The sequence below is a fragment of the Embiotoca jacksoni genome, unplaced genomic scaffold (assembly GCF_022577435.1).
Source record: "Embiotoca jacksoni isolate LCO1_2020_lvr unplaced genomic scaffold, fEmbJac1.0.p SCAF_17, whole genome shotgun sequence".
Taxonomy (NCBI): Eukaryota; Metazoa; Chordata; class Actinopteri; family Embiotocidae; genus Embiotoca; species Embiotoca jacksoni.
The window spans coordinates 8076685-8089629 of record NW_027185307.1 but is presented as its reverse complement, the minus strand read 5'-3'; the positions used below and the strand labels follow the sequence as shown (position 1 = coordinate 8089629).

The 12945-nt window shown below is 40.8% G+C and overlaps 1 protein-coding gene across 1 annotated transcript; it reads right to left on the bottom strand.

Moving 5' to 3' along the window:
- Window positions 1-2197: 2197 nt before the first annotated feature.
- LOC138199170 (phosphoenolpyruvate carboxykinase [GTP], mitochondrial-like) lies at window positions 2198-11650 on the bottom strand. Its single transcript, XM_069151110.1, has 4 exons — window positions 11276-11650; window positions 4391-4553; window positions 3941-4036; window positions 2198-3500 (listed from the first exon to the last, which is right to left on the bottom strand). The coding sequence occupies exons 1-4, from the start codon at window positions 11648-11650 to the stop codon at window positions 3031-3033; spliced, it is 1104 nt and encodes a 367-aa protein (XP_069007211.1). The 3' UTR covers window positions 2198-3030.
- Between the last annotated feature and the right edge of the window lie 1295 nt (window positions 11651-12945).

Here is a 12945-nt window from a genome sequence, read left to right as displayed (position 1 = left end):
CATGATTCATGTCAGCTGTTTCTAATGAATAAAATCTGTCACTTTCTCCTCAGATGCTCCTAAAGACACCTCAGCATCCATCAGTCCATCAGGTTTGGTGTCAGCAGGCAGCTCGGTGAATCTCACCTGCTCCAGCAGAGCCAAGCCTCCCGTCAGCAGCTTCACCTGGTTCAAGAGCAGCACAGATGGACCCATGAAAGTAGCTGAAGGAGAGATTTACAGCTTCAAGATGACCAATGACACAGATACAGAAAGTTATTACTGTGTGGCCGCAAATATTTTTGGTAATCAGACGTCATCGTGGATTCATGTGAATAATGCAGGTAAATGCAAAACTAAATCTGCTCTCTTCTCTTCTGCTGCTGTATAGTTCAATTATGTTTTGTTTTAATCCATTATAGAGTATTTTACTATATTAATATAAAATCAGTGAAAACCCAATTTATTTATATAAATCTATTAACTTTTCCAAGTATTTTAGTCTGTATTCTTTCAGTCACTTAGTCTCATTTTTCCAGGAACAGAGAGCTTTCTACTACGGCTTCTACTTATTGTGAAGAGTACTTTCATTACTCTCATCCCTCTGGTTTTTTTTATATGGTAAGTATCATAAATTAAAGCATCTGAATGTTGAAGGTGTTTAAGGTGAGAGCATCATAAATAGGTGATATGGAAATTTGGTTCCTCACATTGAATTTGTTTACCATCAAACAAACATGTCATGCAAGTTGTTTTTTGTACTCGACTTGCTGTTTGATTTATAAACGTCAGTCCTCCTTTAGTTTCCCCCACAACCTCCACCAGTTGATTTCAATAAGATGTTTGTCACTGATGCACATTGAATAATGTATGTTTTATACCAGCCTTTACTCTCTCACTCTATATATAATTACTATGACAGCTCTCTCATGTTTTCCAGCTGGTTCAAGTCCAAATATTCAACTCGTCAACAGACTCAGGTGAGAAAATGCGAAAATTTTTGTTGCACAGTGCTGCACTGTTTTAATTGCACTCTACGAATGTAAATGATGTGAATAGTAAGCAGAACATTATTGAGGTTACTGAGTAGAGATGTAGAAAATGTGACACAACAGCCTGATAGCAAGTCCTCAGTGTGTATGAGTGACGGCCGGTTGAGGCGCAAGTTGATTGGTTGAAATTAACCCGAGGTCTCCGCCAACTCTGGATGGAACAACTACAAACCATCGGGGTTGTTTGCAGACCTGTATTCATGCAGTGAAATAGGTTCGGGTTCGCACCAGGCCAGATTTATACACCAGCAGAAGTACTTTAAATCTGCTCAGTAACTAACTGCAAACCATTGAAGAGCAGGTCGATGTTCATCAGCTGTTTGAACCAAATATTAAATAACTGTGAGGTGTGTTAATTTAACAAATGTGACATTAGCTCTCTAATTTCTGACCCATTTACAGTGAAATGCAACAGAAGCATTGATGCAGTTGATACATCGGACCTGATGATGACGGATTCATCTCCCAACATTTCTAATTCAGTACATTTTCCCCTCAGAGTCAAACAAGGGAGGAGTTTGCTCTTCAAGTGCCGACCAATGTAAAAGAGGAGGAGATCCATTATGAAGATGTCAGCTTCTCCAGGAAGAGACCTGAACGTCTCACCGTCTCAGTGCAGGACGGCGGACAGCAGCAGGAGACGTAGTAGCACAGGTCCAAGTGTTGAAGGTAGAGAGGAGCGTTACGCACACAGCTGGTGGTCCAGAGGAGCTCTACGCTCAAGTGAAGACAAACTGATTTCAGTTTGGGGATCTCATACTGTAACTTTACTTTTTGCTTTTTCAAGATGTTGATGTTAACAGGCCCTTAACGCCCTGCAGCTCACAGGCTTCAGTCAGTTATGATAACATCACAGTTCATATTTGTGTTCAGACTTCGTACAGCTGTTGTACTGCGATAAGTAATCTGCATCTCACATGTACACCAGAAATAAAAGTCTTAAAACTGTAAACAGGGAACTTAAACATAAATAACAAAAAGCAGCGATGTGAAAGATTAGATTCAGTTGAAATATGTTATTTTTACTGTTCTTGTGCCGCTACGTCCTTTAAAAAAAAAAAAAAAGTGTTAAACTGCTGCCAAAATAAAGACGTCACTGCTTCCGCTTTTGAAGATGTTTATTCATTGCAATGTAATAAAAATCTTGGCGTATAAAAATTCCAAGTAATCTCAGTTGCATTTATTGGTCCAACATTTCACATATTGTGAGTAAACATCACCTGAAATCTTACAGTTTAAACACAAACATTACAAAAGTGGTGAGATGAAGAATTCATAGGAGTCCTGGACTACAATGTTCTCACTTTTATTTTTGTAATATCACACTCAATTTAAAATAAAGGGCAATATCTGGTGAGACTCAGTTGATAACGTATTGAAAATGTAATTCAAAACGTTTATTTAGTAAAAGTGTTCAAACTTTATCTGCCCTTTCAGAATTTAACCTTAAAAAAGGTCTTTGGTCGTCAGCCTGTAAACACTCGCAGCCTGGACGCTGCCTGGTTCAAAAAGGCACTACGAGGTTGATTGTACTCCAGCACCACGCCGGGAGTTGTGAGTGAATGGAGGTAGTGACATGAGCTTCTCTCTCTGGGAAACCCGAACATTCACGTCCCTCGCAGCCACCGGTCCCTCAAAGTGTTGCAGCATTAGTGTGAAGTAAGGTTGGTGTTGCAGTGTACATTTGGTTTTCCTAACAGATTTCTCTTCATGCAGAGAAGGGCAGCGGTCACGGACTGAGTTTTCATGCACAGAGAAGGTTAACTAGTGATTGAATAAGTTCTGTATTATTCTGACTGAGCAGCGAGGCTCTTATAGGAGCTGCTGCCATGTTTGTGGCTTGTATCTCCACCTGGTCATCAGTTTTTATGCTCACCTGTAAAAAGCCTTTCTAAGCTCCACATTTCTCTCTGTATGTAAACCCGGTCAGTGTCTCTGGTTCTGATCCGACTCCTGTGTCTCCCTCCCTTCTTCTGCTGTACTTCCTGTCAGCAGGGTTTTAACTGTGCACTCTGTCCTCCAGCGCCTTCAGCTCGGCCTCCACCTGAGCCGGCAGGTCGGCTCCGACCTGCTGGGTGAAGTAGGCTCTCAGCTCCTTGGTCTCCTTCTGCCAGAAAGGCTCGGGCACGTCGAACAGGGCGCCCATATCCACCTTGCCGCCGAGGCCTTTGGTTTCGATGGCGCCGTCGACCGGCAGCCAGCCGATGATGCTCTTCTTGGCCGCCTCGTCCTCCCTCTCCCTGCCGCAGCGCTTGAAGATCCACTCCAGCACGCGGGCGTTTTCGCCGAAGCCGGGCCAGAGGAAGGCGCCGCTCGCCGGGTCTTTCCTGAACCAGTTGACGTGGAAGATCTTGGGCAGGTGAGTCGGCGCCTTTCGGCTCTGCATGCTCAGCCGGTGAGCGAGGTAGTTGCCAAAGTTGTAGCCGAAGAACGGACGCATGGCGAAGGGGTCGTGCGTGATCATCTTGCCTGAAGGAAAAACAGTTGAATACTTTGTAAATGTGATGAAGCTTCAGTTTAGTTTATTGAGTTTATTTATAAGAGGGAGCATGTACAAAATACATTCATCTCAAAAAGATGCTTTGTACCACATCTAGCTACGAGCTCATTTCTATCTGCAGTCCCTGGAGAGGTGAAAGGAAACAATACAACTCAGAGCGAGATACAATCATGCATGTATCCAAAATGTATAAAAACAGGTTGTCAAATGTGAAATGATTATTTAAAATGAACTTTTTAGCTTCACGGGTGAAGAAACCTCTGCAGGTTTTTAGATTGACGTCGAGCTCGTTTGATTCATGAAAAGTTCATTTAAAGTCCGTGTCTGACCATTGTCTTAAAATACATCATCAACAGAAGGATTCTGGATCAACCTGAAGCTCAACAGAGCATCATGTGTATTTTCGTACCTTTATGCTCAGCAGCTGCTGTGACCTCTGACCTCATCGAGGCTCCGACGAACACACCGTGCTGCCAGTTGAAAGACTCGTAGACCAGAGGGACTCCTGACAACATCAGCATTTCATCATGTTTACTGCACAGCTTCTGTCCGTTATAAATGTTCTTGTGCTGATATGAAACTGGTGTTTATGCTGTAATGACTCAAACTTATATTACGTTAAAGAAGAAGACAGAAACATCGTGTTGCATCAGGCAGACCGTGCACAGTGTACTTAAATACTTGAAGTCACTTCAAAAGCTTTTCCAGGATATAAAAACTGTCTAATTAGAAATAATCTACCTGTAGAAACAAAGAAAGAAAAGAAGGATTCTCCACATTTTTACTGCTTCTTTTTCCCTCTAATTCTAATACGAGGTCAAAGTAAAAAAACCTCTTCATCTGTGTCGTCGACACCAACCTTCAGGCCTCCTGCCACCGAAGATGATGGCGTCAATGGGAACGCCCTCCTCGCTCTCCCACTGGGGGTCGATGATGGGACACTGAGCCGCCGGGGCGCAGAAGCGGGAGTTGGGGTGAGCGCAGGGTGTCGAGCTTCCTGTGTAGAAAGAGGACAGTTTGTTCTACCTTCAGCGTTCATAGTGTTATTTAATGTGAGAGATTGGATCCAGAACTTATCTGCTGTCTGCTGTTTATCTCAGTTCATACTGTGTCTGATCTTCACAAACAGTTCCTCTCAGCGAGCTCCAAACTTCAAAAAAATGTTGAGCAAAGTGGTCTTAAGAGTGAGTTAGTAAACTTCTTAGAGCAACTCTGAAACCCTTATCTTAGTGAGATGTAGCTGACACCGTTGCTAGGTAGGATACGTCCTTCTAAAAGATGTGATTGGCTAATAAAATAAAAAGCTCTGTGTTATCGGGCACAGAACGGACAGTGACCTCCAGTGGAAATGAAATGAACTGCATCCTATTAAGAGGCTGTGAAAGTGCTGCAAGTGTTTGTTTGCTCTCTGCTGATGAAGGATGTGACAGACTCGAGTCATCACTGCTGCACTGCAGCATTTTTACAACTGATAAATATCTCATTGCTGTGATCACTTTCAACTCTGGTGTTGTTATGTTATTGCATTAAGTTGGAGAAGTGAGCGTGTTTCTAATGATTTCAACCACAAACATAATCAAAGCATTATATAATCTTCAGTGTTTCATCAACTTACTATCATTCAGTGTTCGAAGAATATTTCTTATAAATCTTACTTTCGCAAAAAAAGTCCTCCTCCCTGCTCATCACAGTTTTTCACCACAAAATGATGTGAATAACTTTTATCTTTAAAATGATCTACTCTGAACATTAAGTTAAAATTCTTAGAAAACCTTTATTTTTGGTCACTTGGAGTAACTTTTAGTACAAGAAATCTTTTTTTATGCAACCGTGTCGACCCATTTCCAAACATGACATCGCTTTGGTTTACCACTAGGTGGCACTGTATACACTACAACTGTTCATTGCACACTTCAAATGGGACTAATGATAATAAGTCTCTGTTAACAATGAAACAAACACCTGATTAAAGCTAAAATGGTGTGTCTGTGTGTGTGTGTGTGTGTGTGTGTGTGTGTGTGTGTGTTTCCATGTGTGTGTGTGTGTGTGTAGGTGTCATAGAGAAGTGGTTGGATGAATGATGATGACTTCATTAGAAAAAGTTGAGTCCTTCAAGTAAACAGGAAGTTGGTTCTTTGTGTTCTGCAGGATTCTCACTGTGACTGCAGCCACGTTGTTTCATAAGTTTCTTCATCATGTCGACACAAGAATTATTTCTATTGATCACATTTGGTTTTTATTCATTTATATGAAAGTCTTTGCTTCTGTTTGTTGGCTGAAATTTATTGACACGTGAAAAATAATCAAACACTTTAACTCTGCACTGCATGAAGTTCACAGCTCTCAAATTTTTCTAATAATATTTCTCATTAACATCTGAGAAAAATTCAACAAATTCCTCATCTGATCTGCAGTCAGTCATTTTTCCTTCAAGCTCGTCAGGTGCTCTGAAAGCAAAACACACTTCATTTAAATATAAGAAACGTAGCATCAACGAGAGTTTTGTTTTCTTTGATTTGATGCCATTTAAACTAAATTCAGGAGTTTGTGTCACCAGGAGACATTGAAATGTTCATAGTTCAATAATTTATAATCTGTCATCCTTGTAATCATCAATAGTTAACAGGGAACTACAAATATAAATCTTCTTTAGTTAGCAGAGTTTAAAAAGCAACACAAGTTACATTCATGTTAAAACAGATTTCCTGCAGAAGAAACAGCAGTTCGTTCAAACTAAACTAAACATGTTCAACATATTACACATCTGACTGTTAAATCTACTGTTCAGCAGACAGATGAAGGTCAGACATGTGATTAAAACCATGTTTGAGAATGAATACGTCATTCACACCCTGCTGAGCTCAAGATGCCCCAAAAAGGTGACTTCCTCTTTGACAGAGTCGGAGCAGGAAGGATGAAGACTTCGTGGAACAACAAGTCTCTTTGCTTTTACATGACAGCAAACAAACAGGGAAGTTGGTTATTTGATCGGCGGCTGAACAACTCAACTTCTTTCTCCGTTTGAGCTGCAGATTCATTCGGTAAGAAAACTACATTTTTAAAGTTTTTTCACCTGAGTGAAAACTCATTTTATATTTTATGAATTAGTTTTACTGAAATAAATCTCAAATCAATTTCCGGCTGCTTCTGTAAAATTTAAACTGTAACATCAAGAAGTAATTTGGGTGATTGAGATTCTGAAATTTTGAAAACTTTCAACAGATGTTAGTAATCGTCATTTCTACCACAAACATCTGGTTGTTTGGGGAAATTTTCTGGTTTGAATGTGTGAATTTGATGTTGCTTTAAAAATGTCAATACTTTGTTAAAATTGTTCTTTGATTAAGACATTAAAATACAACATGGTTTTCTTCTTTTTCCAGTCTGGAGATGAATTTCCTGGCAGCTCTGTCTGTGAACGTGGTGACAGTCAACATGTTACTGAGTGTCTTCTTTCTTCCAGGTGAGCTGTTTGTTCACTCACTTTTATTTACAGACTCGCATCATTCAAACTTTCTAATATTTGAAAGGACTTTTTTTAAAGGACTCATACATGTTGCAGGATTGTAGTTTATATATAAAGAACTTGTGTTAATCATTCTTCTGATTTTACAGGTGTTTTGGCTGATTGTCTTTATCATCAAGGCATCGACATCACTGCACCAAAGGAGATGGAAGCACTGAGTGGATCCTGTTTGCAAATCCCTTGTTCTTTTAGACCACAACCATCGACACCATCGACATCATCATTTAACAGCACAAGAGAAATCTTTGGAGTGTGGATTAAAAATAATCCAAATATCCGGACCAGTCCACATAATGTAGTTTTCAACAGTAGTTGGAAATTTTCCAAATATCCAAACAAAATTACTGGAAACTTGAAAGAAACAAACTGCACCACTCTGTTCTCTAATTTAAGTACAAATCATTCAGACAAATACTTCTTCAGAATTGAGAACTGGCCGTTCAGGGCAACAGCTGTTTGTGATCCTCTTCAAATAACAGTTAAAGGTAACAAAGTTTTGTTTTTATCAATCTATTATATTATTGTTCAGAATGAAAAGTGAAATCAAAAGATGTTTTAATTTAAAAGAGCAAACACCATGAATATAATCTTCACTGTGAAATTAAACATGAACTGTAGGATTATCAGCAGTATCAGTGAAGATCCTGCTGGGACACAGTATACATTAAACAATCTTTGATTTTAATATCTTCAATCCTTCACATTTATCATCACTTTTTTACGTGTAGGATCAAATAATTTACAGTGTTTGGCCAAGTCTTTGTTATTTGTCTAGTGTCTAGTAGCTGTGCTTTATATTACTGTGTAAAATCTGTTTTATCTGAAACCACAGATTCTCCTCGGAAACCCAGAATTGAAATCTCAGGTGATCTGAAGGAGAAGAAGTCTGTCACTATCACCTGCTCAGCTTTCACTCCCTGTCCACACTCCCCTCCTCAACTCACCTGGACTCTCCAACAAGACTCTCACAACAACATGGAGGAAAACACAGATGGAACCTTTACAACTAAAATCCAGGAGACCGTCACTCTGTCAGACTCACATGATGGAAACAACATCAGCTGCTCTGCCAGATATCCTGTGAATGAAGGAGATTTCAAGACAGCAGAGACAGAAGTGACTCTCAATGTTTCAAGTGAGACGACCAGAGTTTGTTACTGGATCCTGTCAGCACGTCATGATTCATGTCAGCTGTTTCTAATGAATAAAATCTGTCACTTTCTCCTCAGATGCTCCTAAAGACACCTCAGCATCCATCAGTCCATCAGGTTTGGTGTCAGCAGGCAGCTCGGTGAATCTCACCTGCTCCAGCAGAGCCAAGCCTCCCGTCAGCAGCTTCACCTGGTTCAAGAACAGCACAGATGGACCCATGAAAGTATCTGAAGGAGAGATTTACAGCTTCAAGATGACCAATGACACAGATACAGAAAGTTATTACTGTGTGGCCGCAAATATTTTTGGTAATCAGACGTCATCGTGGATTCATGTGAATAATGCAGGTAAATGCAAAACTAAATCTGCTCTCTTCTCTTCTGCTGCTGTATAGTTCAATTATGTTTTGTTTTAATCCATTATAGAGTATTTTACTATATTAATATAAAATCAGTGAAAACCCAATTTATTTATATAAATCTATTAACTTTTCCAAGTATTTTAGTCTGTATTCTTTCAGTCACTTAGTCTCATTTTTCCAGGAACAGAGAGCTTTCTACTACGGCTTCTACTTATTGTGAAGAGTACTTTCATTACTCTCATCCCTCTGGTTTTTTTTATATGGTAAGTATCATAAATTAAAGCATCTGAATGTTGAAGGTGTTTAAGGTGAGAGCATCATAAATAGGTGATATGGAAATTTGGTTCCTCACATTGAATTTGTTTACCATCAAACAAACATGTCATGCAAGTTGTTTTTTGTACTCGACTTGCTGTTTGATTTATAAACGTCAGTCCTCCTTTAGTTTCCCCCACAACCTCCACCAGTTGATTTCAATAAGATGTTTGTCACTGATGCACATTGAATAATGTATGTTTTATACCAGCCTTTACTCTCTCACTCTATATATAATTACTATGACAGCTCTCTCATGTTTTCCAGCTGGTTCAAGTCCAAATATTCAACTCGTCAACAGACTCAGGTGAGAAAATGCGAAAATTTTTGTTGCACAGTGCTGCACTGTTTTAATTGCACTCTACGAATGTAAATGATGTGAATAGTAAGCAGAACATTATTGAGGTTACTGAGTAGAGATGTAGAAAATGTGACACAACAGCCTGATAGCAAGTCCTCAGTGTGTATGAGTGACGGCCGGTTGAGGCGCAAGTTGATTGGTTGAAATTAACCCGAGGTCTCTGCCAACTCTGGATGGAACAACTACAAACCATCGGGGTTGTTTGCAGACCTGTATTCATGCAGTGAAATAGGTTCGGGTTCGCACCAGGCCAGATTTATACACCAGCAGAAGTACTTTAAATCTGCTCAGTAACTAACTGCAAACCATTGAAGAGCAGGTCGATGTTCATCAGCTGTTTGAACCAAATATTAAATAACTGTGAGGTGTGTTAATTTAACAAATGTGACATTAGCTCTCTAATTTCTGACCCATTTACAGTGAAATGCAACAGAAGCATTGATGCAGTTGATCCATCGGACCTGATGATGACGGATTCATCTCCCAACATTTCTAATTCAGTACATTTTCCCCTCAGAGTCAAACAAGGGAGGAGTTTGCTCTTCAAGTGCCGGTCAATGTAAAAGAGGAGGAGATCCATTATGAAGATGTCAGCTTCTCCAGGAAGAGACCTGAACGTCTCACCGTCTCAGTGCAGGACGGCGGACAGCAGCAGGAGACGTAGTAGCACAGGTCCAAGTGTTGAAGGTAGAGAGGAGCGTTACGCACACAGCTGGTGGTCCAGAGGAGCTCTACGCTCAAGTGAAGAGAAACTGATTTCAGTTTGGGGATCTCATACTGTAACTTTACTTTTTGCTTTTTCAAGATGTTGATGTTAACAGGCCCTTAACGCCCTGCAGCTCACAGGCTTCAGTCAGTTATGATAACATCACAGTTCATATTTGTGTTCAGACTTCGTACAGCTGTTGTACTGCGATAAGTAATCTGCATCTCACATGTACACCAGAAATAAAAGTCTTAAAACTGTAAACAGGGAACTTAAACATAAATAACAAAAAGCAGCGATGTGAAAGATTAGATTCAGTTGAAATATGTTATTTTTACTGTTCTTGTGCCGCTACGTCCTTTAAAAAAAAAAAAAAAGTGTTAAACTGCTGCCAAAATAAAGACGTCACTGCTTCCGCTTTTGAAGATGTTTATTCATTGCAATGTAATAAAAATCTTGGCGTATAAAAATTCCAAGTAATCTCAGTTGCATTTATTGGTCCAACATTTCACATATTGTGAGTAAACATCACCTGAAATCTTACAGTTTAAACACAAACATTACAAAAGTGGTGAGATGAAGAATTCATAGGAGTCCTGGACTACAATGTTCTCACTTTTATTTTTGTAATATCACACTCAATTTAAAATAAAGGGCAATATCTGGTGAGACTCAGTTGATAACGTATTGAAAATGTAATTCAAAACGTTTATTTAGTAAAAGTGTTCAAACTTTATCTGCCCTTTCAGAATTTAACCTTAAAAAAGGTCTTTGGTCGTCAGCCTGTAAACACTCGCAGCCTGGACGCTGCCTGGTTCAAAAAGGCACTACGAGGTTGATTGTACTCCAGCACCACGCCGGGAGTTGTGAATGAATGGAGGTAGTGACATGAGCTTCTCTCTCTGGGAAACCCGAACATTCACGTCCCTCGCAGCCACCGGTCCCTCAAAGTGTTGCAGCATTAGTGTGAAGTAAGGTTGGTGTTGCAGTGTACATTTGGTTTTCCTAACAGATTTCTCTTCATGCAGAGAAGGGCAGCGGTCACGGACTGAGTTTTCATGCACAGAGAAGGTTAACTAGTGATTGAATAAGTTCTGTATTATTCTGGCTGAGCAGCGAGGCTCTTATAGGAGCTGCTGCCATGTTTGTGGCTTGTATCTCCACCTGGTCATCAGTTTTTATGCTCACCTGTAAAAAGCCTTTCTAAGCTCCACATTTCTCTCTGTATGTAAACCCGGTCAGTGTCTCTGGTTCTGATCCGACTCCTGTGTCTCCCTCCCTTCTTCTGCTGTACTTCCTGTCAGCAGGGTTTTAACTGTGCACTCTGTCCTCCAGCGCCTTCAGCTCGGCCTCCACCTGAGCCGGCAGGTCGGCTCCGACCTGCTGGGTGAAGTAGGCTCTCAGCTCCTTGGTCTCCTTCTGCCAGAAAGGCTCGGGCACGTCGAACAGGGCGCCCATATCCACCTTGCCGCCGAGGCCTTTGGTTTCGATGGCGCCGTCGACCGGCAGCCAGCCGATGATGCTCTTCTTGGCCGCCTCGTCCTCCCTCTCCCTGCCGCAGCGCTTGAAGATCCACTCCAGCACGCGGGCGTTTTCGCCGAAGCCGGGCCAGAGGAAGGCGCCGCTCGCCGGGTCTTTCCTGAACCAGTTGACGTGGAAGATCTTGGGCAGGTGAGTCGGCGCCTTTCGGCTCTGCATGCTCAGCCGGTGAGCGAGGTAGTTGCCAAAGTTGTAGCCGAAGAACGGACGCATGGCGAAGGGGTCGTGCGTGATCATCTTGCCTGAAGGAAAAACAGTTGAATACTTTGTAAATGTGATGAAGCTTCAGTTTAGCTTATTGAGTTTATTTATAAGAGGGAGCATGTACAAAATACATTCATCTCAAAAAGATGCTTTGTACCACATCTAGCTACGAGCTCATTTCTATCTGCAGTCCCTGGAGAGGTGAAAGGAAACAATACAACTCAGAGCGAGATACAATCATGCATGTATCCAAAATGTATAAAAACAGGTTGTCAAATGTGAAATGATTATTTAAAATGAACTTTTTAGCTTCACGGGTGAAGAAACCTCTGCAGGTTTTTAGATTGACGTCGAGCTCGTTTGATTCATGAAAAGTTCATTTAAAGTCCGTGTCTGACCATTGTCTTAAAATACATCATCAACAGAAGGATTCTGGATCAACCTGAAGCTCAACAGAGCATCATGTGTATTTTCGTACCTTTATGCTCAGCAGCTGCTGTGACCTCTGACCTCATCGAGGCTCCGACGAACACACCGTGCTGCCAGTTGAAAGACTCGTAGACCAGAGGGACTCCTGACAACATCAGCATTTCATCATGTTTACTGCACAGCTTCTGTCCGTTATAAATGTTCTTGTGCTGATATGAAACTGGTGTTTATGCTGTAATGACTCAAACTTATATTACGTTAAAGAAGAAGACAGAAACATCGTGTTGCATCAGGCAGACCGTGCACAGTGTACTTAAATACTTGAAGTCACTTCAAAAGCTTTTCCAGGATATAAAAACTGTCTAATTTGTTCTACCTTCAGCGTTCATAGTGTTATTTAATGTGAGAGATTGGATCCAGAACTTATCTGCTGTCTGCTGTTTATCTCAGTTCATACTGTGTCTGATCTTCACAAACAGTTCCTCTCAGCGAGCTCCAAACTTCAAAAAAATGTTGAGCAAAGTGGTCTTAAGAGTGAGTTAGTAAACTTCTTAGAGCAACTCTGAAACCCTTATCTTAGTGAGATGTAGCTGACACCGTTGCTAGGTAGGATACGTCCTTCTAAAAGATGTGATTGGCTAATAAAATAAAAAGCTCTGTGTTAACGGGCACAGAACGGACAGTGACCTCCAGTGGAAATGAAATGAACTGCATCCTATTAAGAGGCTGTGAAAGTGCTGCAAGTGTTTGTTTGCTCTCTGCTAATGAAGGATGTGACAGACTCGAGTCATCACTGCTGCACTGCAGCATTTTTACAACTG

Bases quoted from the DNA above. Each gene is read 5' to 3' on its own strand.
- LOC138199170 (XM_069151110.1), bottom strand. From the start codon at position 11,650: ATGCAGAGCCGAAAGGCGCCGACTCACCTGCCCAAGATCTTCCACGTC. The intron at 4,037-4,390 runs GTTGGTGTCGAC...TGATGTTGTCAG, and splicing joins CGGTGGCAGGAGGCCTGAAG to GAGTCCCTCTGGTCTACGAG. The intron at 3,501-3,940 runs GTACGAAAATAC...TTTTTCCTTCAG, and splicing joins AGCAGCTGCTGAGCATAAAG to GCAAGATGATCACGCACGAC.